Source organism: Perca flavescens, chromosome 1 (genome assembly GCF_004354835.1).
Source record: "Perca flavescens isolate YP-PL-M2 chromosome 1, PFLA_1.0, whole genome shotgun sequence".
NCBI lineage: Eukaryota > Metazoa > Chordata > Actinopteri > Perciformes > Percidae > Perca > Perca flavescens.
In genome coordinates this window covers 26246792-26258826 of record NC_041331.1, presented here as the reverse complement: position 1 = coordinate 26258826, position 12035 = coordinate 26246792, and the positions used below count along the sequence as shown (strand labels likewise).

Below are 12035 nucleotides of genomic sequence, written 5' to 3'. Positions count from 1 at the left end.
GAAATTCAAAAGCCAAATATTAAATGAAAATTAAAATCCAATGTTAAATTGAAATTCAAAAGCCAAATATTAAATGAAAATTAAAAGCCAATGATAAATTGAAATTCAAAAGCCAAATATTAAATTCAAAAGCCAAAGCCAAATGGAAAATTTAAAAAATAATAATATTTTTAATTTGATCTCGCTTTGATTTCCCTTTGGACTTTCAATTTGAATTATGAATAAATATTTCCTCCATAAGTCTGTGTGTAGTTTTCTCATGCAGCAGAAGGTGGCAGCATTAACCTAAATAAAACTGCCTGAACAAGACAGACACATATTATATTCCATTTTTATTATGAGCTCAGCACTACAAGCTGGAAAATACACATTTAGAAAACTACATCTTATTGTGTTAATTAATGGTAATTAAAAAAAACACAAGACACTACATAAATATTACTTAGAAGTATGCATAAGAGGCATTCATATATAGTAATAATAATAATAATAATAATGTAAATCCAATTAAAGCTGTACATTGGTGCTGTGTCTCACATGTCACAGCCCCACAAAACACAATGAGGAAGTATCATTGCACCTCTGTGGTATCCACACAGACTTCAGCTGCTTAGCAGGTCAGCTGTGACCAACAAGAAAATCTGGAGACATAAGAATAGAAAGGAGACAGACACGCTGAGCTTGTCTGAAAACCAGCCAGATGTATTAATCACCCATTGTTTCCAACATAAGCCAACAAAGGATAGCAATGTGACAAATAATGAGAGCAAAGAAACACCTGAGATGAGAAAGGGAAATTCTGTGAAAAGGGGGAAGTTGCAAATGTCATTACTTAAAATAGCCATCCAAAAGAAACATGTAAAATAAGACATCTGAAAGTACAAACCCAGGACAGATCATGATTCAGGTGGCTCAAGGGTTTTATTTACAAGACATCCAAGTACAGACACAATATAAGAAATGTATATTATCAGTCTGATACAGCAAAAACATATAACACATAATATGTCAATTTAATCCTGGCAAACAGTGTTATGTTGTCCTACATTATTTTGATCAGTTGCCCTCAAGAAATACACTAATACATGGGTTAAGAACACAGTGTAAGTATAATACAATATGTTGTAAGATCTATGCATGGCAACACAATAGTGGTGGCAACACAGCTTAAAAAGTATGCAGTATGGTGGCTGGAACAGAAACAAGGTATTGGTTTGCACAACAGTAGACAATATTTACATTACCTACAGTCTTTTGACTTGACAACTTTTGTATCTTCTCTGGCATGTCTTTTTGTTCAAAAGTAAAATTCACTTTCCTCATCTTCCTTTGAATTCTCAGTTCTCTCTAAGAAACAATTTTCTCTGTTTTCAATGTATTTCTCTACAGGTTGAGGTATGGTGTGGACCCAACATGTAGTCCAGTCACTAGCTTCATTATTCATTTGTCACTAACAGGGATGGGGTTGTCATAGACTGCTCCCTCCAGGTCGTCTACCCGTTTCCTGCGCACCTCAGGAGGAGGTCTCGGTGGTGGCATCTCCGGAGGATTCCTCACACTGACTGCGTCCGTCTTTCGAGTAGTCTCCTTCTGTGGAAGAATGGGCTCCCACTGTTCACCTCGGATAGCTGCCTAGAAAGCAAGAAAATGACAAAGAATACAAGTTAGTAATAGTTGGCTAGAGTAAGATTAAGTTAAGCATAATTATAATTAGATAAACTGTGCAGCCTGGAAAGCTTTAAAACTTTGGTTGCCACATTAGTGTTGAAGAATTCAGGCACACCCCTAGTCAGATTTCATAAGTGCACGGCCATGTCACAACAGAGGTACCAGTAATGAAACAATCTCTTCCTTGTTGCCATTTCCTTGTTTCTGTCAGCTGGCCACTTCATGCGATAAAAGCTGCCAACTTACTGCAAGGTAGATGAGGCTAGCAATGCCGAGGCAGACACACCCGAGGACAGTTGCAAGCATAAAACCTCCAGGTACACAGATTCTACCAAAGAGAGAAATGTATATGTGAGGATCAAATACTATAATGACAAGGCATTTGTCTCCTGTTGGAGGGACTGACTTTGAATGAGAGGAATGCTGTCTAGCAAAGGTGATATAATGAACTCACGCAGCATGTAAAAAAGCTCTAACATAATAGTTCCTTGTCACTGGCCCAAAGGATTTCACACACACGGTGAAGCAGTACTGGCCCCTGAGGGAAAACAAAAGACAGAAGGGAGCAATAAGTTTCACTGACAATCATCACAGAACCTCAATAAAGTACAGCCTACATGTTGAAAAAATATTTAAAGAAAATAACATCACTTACGTTCTCTCTACACTTGTGCCCTTGGCCCTCTTGCTTCTGGGGTACTCAAGTAGACACACAAACACCCCAGCAGCACTAGTTATCTGTCAAGGTTGTTTCATCTCACAATCTTCACTAAGCCAAATAATAACTCTTAGGACATGAAAGCTGATTTAAATTAACAGCTGTGACCATGACCAGGTTCAGTAGGTATTGAACATGATGGACTGATTTTTTTTCTAATATAAAAGAGAATATACACAGAATAGGTTAAGAATATCAAATGAAAAAACTTGACTAATGAAAAACTGTAATGATCCATGTATCCAGCTAGGGTGACCATATTTTGATTTCCAAAAAAGAGGACACTCGGCCTGGCCTCGAAACAAATCCAGACAGTGGTGATTCTCAGAGGTTAATGAACATGCCTCAATTGTGCAAAAATAACTTCTGTAATAAAATAAAATCTGTAACGACATGTAACAAAATAATAGCTCTCTTTTAAAATAAATAAATAATATGAAATAATGTTCTAAATATGACCTCTTCTGTGTTAGAAAATCCTGCTTCAACAAAATATCTCTTAATACCTTTTGGTTGTAAGTGGCCTGATGTTTATACTTGTGCGCTAGTGTGTGCGTCGAGACGGCGTGTGTGTGTGTGTGTGTGTGTGTGTGTGTGTGTGTGTGTGTGTGTGTGTGTGGGGAGTGGGTGATATAGAGCGGGGGAGAAGTGAGAGTGACAGCGAGCCTACCGACTCCAGAGTCATAGTGAGAGAAACAAAGTGTCTCCCCTGTGTTTTCTGACCACGGTGGGAAATCTTTAGCAGGAAACGCTTCGGCATTTTGTGTGTAATGCTGCTCCGCTGTCTGCCCTGGTCCCTGTCTGTCTGCCCTGGTCCCTGTCTGTCTGCCCTGGTCCCTGTGTATGTGCGCGTCGCAGAGCCGCTCACAAGGCAGCGTCTCGGGAATTACGTCACACAACAAAGTAGCCTACCGTAGTATTGTGTTGAGAAAAGTGCCAGTCAATTTAAGTACACGCTTAATGGTCCCATGAAAAACAGTGAAAACCGGACATTTTAATGAATTTATAAAACCCCCCCGGACGCCCCGGACAGTATAGGTAAAAAGTGGACATGTACGGGCAAAAGAGGACGTTTGGTCACCCTAAGCTATACCCTAAGCAGACACATTTGAGACTTATATATTGGCTAAATAGAATATTAGGCCAGTTTTGAAAGTTAACTTGGCAAAAGTAAATACCGGTACTGGCTTTAATTTACTCATCTCCCTATATCACATTTTTACTTTTAGGCTTTTGATTTATGAATTCTTACACAGCATGCAATTATACTAAAAGGCTGTCATATAAAGGCTGAAAAACAGCAGCGTTTTGGTAAAGAAATGTCACATTATTGATAGTAGATCTTTTGAAGTGGGACTCTGGAAACTGGATAGTGAACATGTACACAAGGACACAACTTCAGCCTCACTTCTTTAGATCAAACTCTATTGTTCTGGTTTATGCAAAGTATAATAGGATACACAGCATAAGCAGCAAACGGCCAGCCTCTGAACTGTCCAGCCACCCCCACAATGCCTCCAGCGAGGAGAACTGAAAGAAGGAAGAAGGAAGATAACATTAAAAATATTAACAAACATACTTTTTTTTAATGATTTCACTCAAAGAGACAAGCCTATGTTAAATTGTACATCGACTTGACTCTGAAATGCGGTTTCATTTATATTTAAAACAGGCATGACTTTACAGTTATAATTCTGTAAAAATAAATATGTAGCATCCTTTGTTAAAAAAAAAAAACTAGTAAAGGTAGCTAAAAAAGATTCTATGAACCTCAGTAAATACAGTATTTAAAAAAAGGAAAGAAAATGTTTTTGTACTCACTGAGTCCTGAAGCCAGAGCCTGCTCATTGGCCCACATCGCCCACTCTATTTTCCCCATTGCGTTCACTTAAACAGCCCTCTGCAAACTGCTGGAACTCACAACACAGAAACTCGCAGCTTTGGTTGCTTCTACAAGGAAGCAAGTGTATTTACGAGATATGAGGTGGTGTGTGCGCTGGGAGGCAGGGCGTACGTTTCCCAATCCCCGTTTCAGTCGTCATTTCCGAATATTGCAGGACTACAGTGGGGCTAACCAATCACAAGACAGCTGAAAATAATTATAAAACCGGCAGATGTAGTACCGTACGTGACTCTTATTTACAAATCTTGCTAATTGTTTTAAGGAGGTCATAACGTTTTTATGAACAAATCTCTTCAACGACGTCTGTTTGCCATAGATGAAGGAGTGATCTCATGGTTTCATAGTTGGTTCATAAGTGATTTTTAACCCATGTGTTGTCCTCGGTCCAAATGTGACTCGTTTTCAAAGTTTCTATATCAAAAATATGGGTTTCTTGCAACTACCAAAAAATAACATGGATAGTTCCATACACGAAACAGGCTGTAATATGTTCCGCTGATCTTAACTATTAGCTAAAATAATTCATAATTTCTTTTTAACTCAAAAATTAGCTATAATTTAATATGAATTAGGTTTATTGACCATGAATTCCAAAAATAAGTGTAAAACTAGCTGTGATATGTTGGAATGAAGTTGGCTAAGAAGATGTAACACAGAATTGGGTGATCATTTATACTTTATAAAACAGGCAAAACAGACTGATGGGAAGATAACACAAGGGTTAAAGCACATTTGTAGTGCTTGTTGGGCTACATATTGTTTGAACGTTGAGTACTGGATATCACTTGTTACAAACTAAAGCCCTCACTCATCATTGTATGCTTTACTCTCATAGGCTCAGAATGGTACTTATTCATCTATAAAGCCATTCTGGGTAAACGCCCACTATACTGCACTTTGATTGCACAGCAATCTAACTGTAGTTACAGTCTAAGATCATAAGAAATGGTCTTGGTTGTCTGTTCCAAGTGCACAGACTGAACTGGAAAAGAAAGCTTGTATGTGCTCTGCTCCCCTCACTTGGAGTAGCCTTCAACAATACTTCAAATTAAGAGATTTGGTCTGCCTGATTTTAAAGATCTTAAGCACAATGGTGAATAAATTGGTTGGTACTGGTCACTGTGCATATTTTTTTTAAAGATTTGTTTTGGGGCATTTTAGGAATGTATTTATATAAGACAGATGAAGACATGAAAGGGGAAAGAGAGAGGGGGAATGACATGCAGCAAAGGGCCGCAGGGCAGGTCGAACCAGCTTTTCAGCTGTTGTCTTGTCACTTGTAGAAGAGATTGTTGACCAAAGCGGTTTTTACTTGAAAAAAAAGCTTGAATCTGTAAATGGCAAAAGACAAAACAATAAACAATTATACTGACTAAAATATATTTCATTTAATGTTACAGAATAAATTGACATCATTTACGTATGTATTGTAGTAAGTCTGAAATTGTGTTTTCACAAGATGAAAAATGAAAACACAATAAAGTGACCATAATTATAACTCCCTCCTTGATACATACATAAATTCAAAACCTCATAGACATAAGCATGTACTCAGAGCACACTGCAGCTGCAGTTCTAAACTGTATTCATGGTTCGGTGCACATTGGCAGTGCCAGCATGTCTATTTATTTACCGCCTCAAAGTGGAGCACATGATCATGTCTACGACTAAACAGGTAATCAAATACCTCTGAAACAGTATTCACTTGTAGGTACTGAGAAATGAGCAATAAAGAGCTGAGGAGAGGCACACCAGTAGTTTGATAATTCAAGGCAAACATATGAACATCCACAACTGTAAGGAAGGTATCTGTTGTTGCTGTGATTGTAAAAACCTAATTACATATGACAGATTTGATCTCTGGTGAATTGGCTTCGTTATTGCTCAGTGGAACTTTGTCCATTTTGGGCTGCAGGGCATCCCAGAGTTTTCTTAGGCAACCCATCAGATCCAAGTAGATGCTGAGTGGGATCCTCCACAACACGAGGGCCTGGTCCAGCCTTAAACATAAAATGAGAAAAGATCATTATACAAAATAACTTATCATCCGTAAGACTGTCTGTGGGTTAACATGTAAAAATGCAATTTTAAAAGCTTGTTCTAATAAAGTCTAAACGTGTTTAATAAAACATTCAAAGACTCTGTGAAGCAGAGGAACTACTGTATAGCACAATATGTGCCACCATTTCCAACTGAAGTAGTGCAACACAAAGTTGCGTTAAAAGGGAAATGTTAAAAGGAAATGTTGACATAAATCGAAGGTGTCTCGCAATCTGACAATTATACATTACACTTTCTACTGAATAATGTGCAGCCTTGAGATAGACACACCAAGACATTTAAATCAAAACAGATAACACTGATTTTCAGTTGTGGTTTAAAGTGAACTGATAAAAACAACAAAGCTACAGAGTGATAACATCTGCGTGTATATGTGTACCTTGGTACTAATTATGTAGCTTATTCCCTTTGGCATGGGCTCTAGACCAACTGCCTGTTTCAGCTCCTCAGAAAGAGCAACACGCTTAACTGGAAGACCCTTAATAAACCTGCAGAGAAGGAAGAAACATTTAATGACTCATTTCAAAGAGGCTGAAAGCAAACACACCTTAATAAACAACTGTAAAGGAGCCCAAAAAACCCACCCATATATCATTGTGTATTTATGTATATAGATCACATTTTCAGATGAATGAATTAGTTTCTCATATTATGCAGAGCTAAAGCAAATTAAGTCGGTTAACTGTCAACTCACTGTCCTCTGTTTGTCTCTGGGGGGAAGAAATGTTCAACTGCCTGAACAAACTCAGGAACATGCTGCTGTAGAGTGTAGATCACAGCGTTTGGTCCTGCATCAAATGTGTAAGCCAACTAGAGGGGAACAAACAGACCGTGACCATCACATAAAGAGTTTGAAAAAAAAAAAACACCCCACAAGTTTCACATCTTCATTACACCATCTCAGAAATTCAGCTGCATGAACGGAGGCACATTTCTAGCACAAGAAAGAAAGAGCATCCACTTAATAGCAGTGATACAAAAGTGAGGTGGCTACAGTTATACATGATATATGGAGTACATTATTATAAGACATACACACTGCCACAAACGATCGGAATAACTTTTTAAGTATGTTTGTAGTTTACATGTTTTAGCTCTATAACTACAAATCATGTACTGCATAACTACTATTTTCCAAGCCAATGGACTTTTTTTTTTTTTTTTTTTTTAATGATTCTCTAACCTTTAAAGCAGCCATGTTTCCATTTATTACTCTATTTCTTTGTGCAGGCTGCATTTGATTTGCTTTCTTTAATTTTCAGAGTTGTGTCATTGTTTTTAGTATAACAAAAAAAAGGTAAATACACAGCTGTCCAACACTACACCGGAAGGACTACATTGATATGTTCTGCTATTCTGAGTTACAGAAGTATAAAGTTTCTCACCCTTGTCTCCCCGTAGTGTCTGTTATACCGATGCACCAAATTGATAACCTGTTGAGACACACTGTTGAGGTAGAAGATGGGAGGGTATGTGTCAAGGCAGGTTGCATGGAACTGGTTACTGTCCTTCATGGTTAGTTCAGCAAATGCAGCAAAGTCCTTTCTTCGCACCGCTTCAATCATCTCTGCCATCCGGCCTGGGACGACAGACTCGGCCCGGTGCTGCACACACAGAAAAGAGTGACATAGACCCCCTTGTGAGTAACAACAAGTTAGCTTTAAATACAGTGTAAATGAACTACTCGCCTCAACAGTATTGACAGTAATGTGAGTGCACTGAATAATGTAAGTGAACAAAGTACCTTTAAGAGACAGCTTGTTTGTACACTGGTTTGCATCCCAGAGGTGCTGCCCACTGGTTTCCTCTCAGCACTGGCCTGTGAAAAAGTGCATTGATTGATATAACTTTTTACTTTTTTCAATTAAAGTGTGCATTGTAAAAATTTACTAAATGCACATGTGCAGCTACTGAGCGCTGCTGGTGATTATGTGGAGATGATGTTAATTTGCCGACTGTTTTCTTTTTCTGTTCTCTGTTGTATGTTTTTGTTGTATATTTTAAATATGGAACTTGTGTACTGCTGTCTTGGCCAGGACTCCCTTGAAAAAGAGCTTCTGAATCTCAATGGGATTTCTCCTGGTTAAATAAAGGTTAAATAAAAAAATAAATAAAAATTGTGTGCACTAGTAAAGATGCTTGCTCTACATGTTGCACAAGATATTGCCATTTATAGAAGTAAAAAATAGTATGTGACCTTCACAATAGAGCACGAATGTGCCAAGATATAAGTGACTCATCATTTTTTTTTTTTTTTTCTTTGTGTCTCTCTCTCTCTAACACATAAACTGACTTACCACTAGTACAAGGACTCTGAGCTCAGGCCAATGAGTCTCCGGCTCCACCTGCTGGGCTAGACTGTCCTTGCCATCGTCTTTCTGTCCCATGATCCATTGGACAAACCCTCCATACATACTACGGCATGCACTGCCTGAGCCTTGCCGAGCAATGTCCGACAACTCCCCTTCTACGCCAAACACCCGAGCCAGAGTGTAAACTGCAACACAGTGAAGAAAGAGGGAGTAAGAGCAGAAGAGACGAGTGTGGCCTGCAACCTGCGGCCCTTTGCTGCAAGTCATCCCCCCCCCCTTTCCCCTTTCATGTCTTCTGCTGTCCAAAATGCCCAAAAACATAATCTTAAAAAAAAAAACAATTCACAGTATGTAAATGTTATTACTTTTCCCATATGACTGCAGTAGAAAAAAAATATATGAATTGATTTTTGGAATTCTATGAATCGATTTTGAATCGCGATAGGAATGTGAATCGATTTTTTTGCACACCCCTAATGGAAATGTATCAAATGTCAGATAGACATGGTTTATTGAAGAATGGGCACACGTTTGAACTGTTTGAACTGAGCTGTTGTGCTTCCAATAAAATGAGTACTCTAGTGCAGTGGTTCCCAACCTTTTTTCCTTGGCGTCCCCCCTACTCATGTCTAAGAAAAGTTGAGGTAACTCTCGAGATAGAGCCTTACTTTCTTTTTTGATACAAAGGAGTTATCAGCACTGTTACGTTTCTCCACCATGTTTCATTCATAAAATAGTGATGCTGTGGCGGCAGGAAAAACGAGAATACAACAAAATATATAGTTTTCATACAGACTTTTGTATACATTATATATTCTAATGTATTATCATAATTTGTTTAACATGTGCAAATATATTTGTTTTACCTCAACCTCAAACCAGATAAAGACTTGTGCTCCCCCCTGTGATCTTTGCCGCCCCCCCTGGGGGTGCCCGGACCCCAGGTTGGGAACCACTGAAGACCCCATTTACAACACATTCTCACCTAGACAAGCAAATCCAGCAGCTGAGGAGGCAAGCCCGGCAGCAGTGGGGAAGTTGTTTACAGAGCAGATGTGGACTTTGTGAGACAAACAAGTTGAATCCAAAGCGGGGTCCCCGTCATTGCTTCTCTTCCTTGCTAGTCGTCGAACTAAATACAGAACACGCAGAAAAAGGATATGGTGGCCTGCGCTCTCTCAAAATCACAGTTGTTGTCCTCTCTGTGCTTTTTAAGAGGACAAATAAAACAGACAGGACTCACTCTCTCTCAGACAGGACTGTAGTCTAGGATGGGTTATGTCCTCCTCTTTGCCATTTAGCCATATTCGATCTTCCTGAAATGATCTGCTGGTTGCAACTGTTGTAGTTGTTTTCAGCTGAATAGAAGGAGGAAGACAAGACAGATCTATATCAAATTGTAGACATCTAATCACTGATACAAAGCCAGATTAGAAAACTTTAGCCTCAAGATCTGCACATCATAAGTGACAACATGTATGCTACCCATTATCCAGGCATAATTCAATGAAAAGGTTAATATTTTCTACAATCAGAATCATGCATTTGTACTATCTTGCTATGTTTCAATTACATATTTCAAAGAAACCTTTTACAGGGACAATGTCACACAAATGTTGTCACTATATTCTAACGCCAGCTCTGCTACAAAGTTTGTCACTACAAAATGCATGACATAGCACAAGTGGCCAGGGGTCAGAGCCAGATGTTTTAAACATTCTGGGCTCAGCACAAACTTAGGGGGTACTGGGGCATGCTCCATTGGAAAGATTTTTTTCTCCATTTATAGCAGCTATATGAACTATTTTTCAAGCCATTTGATAATAGAATGCCTAAAAATCTATACATCATTTAGGGAAAACATGATAGTTGCCAAGGAAAAAAATCATCCTGTAGAGCCTACATCCTATTTTGTATCTAATTGTTCTACAACTGTCTTTAACATTCTGAAACCATAACACAACAAATGTTGAGAATTACTAATTTTCACTCCTGCCACCAAAAAAGTGAGAGGTTACTATTTTTGTGTTACATAACATAGGTAAGGTAGGAATATGGAATAAACAGTATTATAGTAGTAGTATAACAGTTTGTTATACTATGCTGCAGTACATTTCACAGAATGAATGTTTAGCTGACAAATCTGCTACATCTGAATGGAAATGCCATAATAATATGGGCTGCTCTAGTTGCAAATCAAGGAACCCCGACAATGCCGAGTAAATGGGGTCTTCAATACTCTGAACTGAATAGTAGGCGAACAGAAGAACATTTACTCAATCATATTTGATTTCTTTAAAAACCTAAAAGAAGAAAATATTCGGGGCTGCTCTGGACAGGAGCACCAACACTTGATAAAGATAAATGTGTCATAGTCTGACTGATGACATTGCTGTTTACTTAAATACCTGGTCTTGATGCAATGTGACGCTCAACGATGAGTTAATGGGTAGAATTAATTCTTCATCTCTCTTTCCCCCTGAAAAGTAAGTTTTATACAAAGTGCATAACTGAGGTATTATTAGATTGAAGCAGACTTGAAGATGCTCGACACTTAATCCACCCATTTAATGCCCAGTAGACACAAGTCACCATACATACAAAATACATGTAACGTTATTGTTGTTTAATGTTAGACAGGATTTAGGTATCTTAGCGTCCTAGAGCTAAACCACCTGAAGCATAAGTCGAGGCAAGGTAATGTCATTAACGTTACTTACAGTATTTGATGACAGCTATGTTCACAGGAGCGGTGCAAGTAACTGTGTTTGACTTGTCCATACTATCCCCAGTTAGAGCTGTGTATGTAAACCGGTGTTTATATTGAGAAAACTGTACCTGAACACTCTGAAATACACTGTACCTATCTCCTTCTTGTGTTTAGCAGCAGTAACAATTAAGCTAGCTAACGCTTGTACATCCGTACCTTGCTTTTCCTCGAGGTGTCTCCCGATTGGCTGGGGTTGACATGTGGCTAACACCGCGACCAATCAGAGTCGAGCCGTTTTGATTAAAGAGTCGGAATAGCCAATGAGAGATCATCTGACCACGGTCGTGCGAAAGTGGGGCAAGGACAGAGACCATCCCCCAGGGGGTAGGGTTAGTTCATCCATAGTTTATTATATGTTTTATTCATAGCTATACGAAATGTATATGACTTACAAAATTCATGTAACAGTTTAGGGAATTAAATGATAAATATGAAACAATTACATTTAAAAATCTGACTGTAAATATTGTAATTTGATATCAAAAGTACATTTCCTACAAGGAAAAACTCAAATTCTGTGTAAATGTTGTAGTACTCTGGTACTGTACTTCAGTACAATTTGAAGGTAATTATACTTAAGTATTTCCAATTTTGTACTACTTT

General features: G+C 38.4%; 2 protein-coding genes across 2 annotated transcripts; both read right to left on the bottom strand.

Annotated features, from left to right (window-relative positions):
- Positions 1 to 902: 902 nt before the first annotated feature.
- cyba (cytochrome b-245, alpha polypeptide) lies at positions 903 to 4379 on the bottom strand. Its single transcript, XM_028579629.1, has 6 exons — positions 4208 to 4379; positions 3847 to 3916; positions 2324 to 2398; positions 2123 to 2206; positions 1915 to 1996; positions 903 to 1632 (listed from the first exon to the last, which is right to left on the bottom strand). Exons 1-6 carry the CDS (start codon positions 4263 to 4265, stop codon positions 1441 to 1443), a joined length of 561 nt encoding a protein of 186 aa, XP_028435430.1. The 5' UTR covers positions 4266 to 4379; the 3' UTR covers positions 903 to 1440.
- Positions 4380 to 5504: 1125 nt separating this feature from the next.
- On the bottom strand, positions 5505 to 11678 carry mvda (mevalonate (diphospho) decarboxylase a). The gene is made up of 11 exons (XM_028579257.1): positions 11589 to 11678; positions 11383 to 11460; positions 11071 to 11141; positions 9906 to 10020; positions 9648 to 9794; positions 8648 to 8847; positions 8095 to 8169; positions 7736 to 7954; positions 7045 to 7160; positions 6730 to 6838; positions 5505 to 6289 (listed from the first exon to the last, which is right to left on the bottom strand). The coding sequence occupies exons 2-11, from the start codon at positions 11441 to 11443 to the stop codon at positions 6167 to 6169; spliced, it is 1236 nt and encodes a 411-aa protein (XP_028435058.1). The 5' UTR covers positions 11444 to 11460; positions 11589 to 11678; the 3' UTR covers positions 5505 to 6166.
- Between the last annotated feature and the right edge of the window lie 357 nt (positions 11679 to 12035).

Excerpts from the sequence above, each read along its gene's own strand:
- mvda (XM_028579257.1), bottom strand. The coding sequence starts at position 11,443 with ATGGACAAGTCAAACACAGTTACTTGCACCGCTCCTGTGAACATAGCT. Across the intron at positions 8,170-8,647 it reads TCAGAGTCCTTGTACTAGTG|GCCAGTGCTGAGAGGAAACC; the intron begins GTAAGTCAGTTT and ends ACTTTTTCACAG. Across the intron at positions 7,955-8,094 it reads AAACAAGCTGTCTCTTAAAG|CACCGGGCCGAGTCTGTCGT; the intron begins GTACTTTGTTCA and ends CTGTGTGTGCAG.
- cyba (XM_028579629.1), bottom strand. The coding sequence starts at position 4,265 with ATGGGGAAAATAGAGTGGGCGATGTGGGCCAATGAGCAGGCTCTGGCT. Across the intron at positions 3,917-4,207 it reads GGCTCTGGCTTCAGGACTCA|TTCTCCTCGCTGGAGGCATT; the intron begins GTGAGTACAAAA and ends TCCTTCTTTCAG. Across the intron at positions 1,997-2,122 it reads AGAGCTTTTTTACATGCTGC|AATCTGTGTACCTGGAGGTT; the intron begins GTGAGTTCATTA and ends TCTCTTTGGTAG.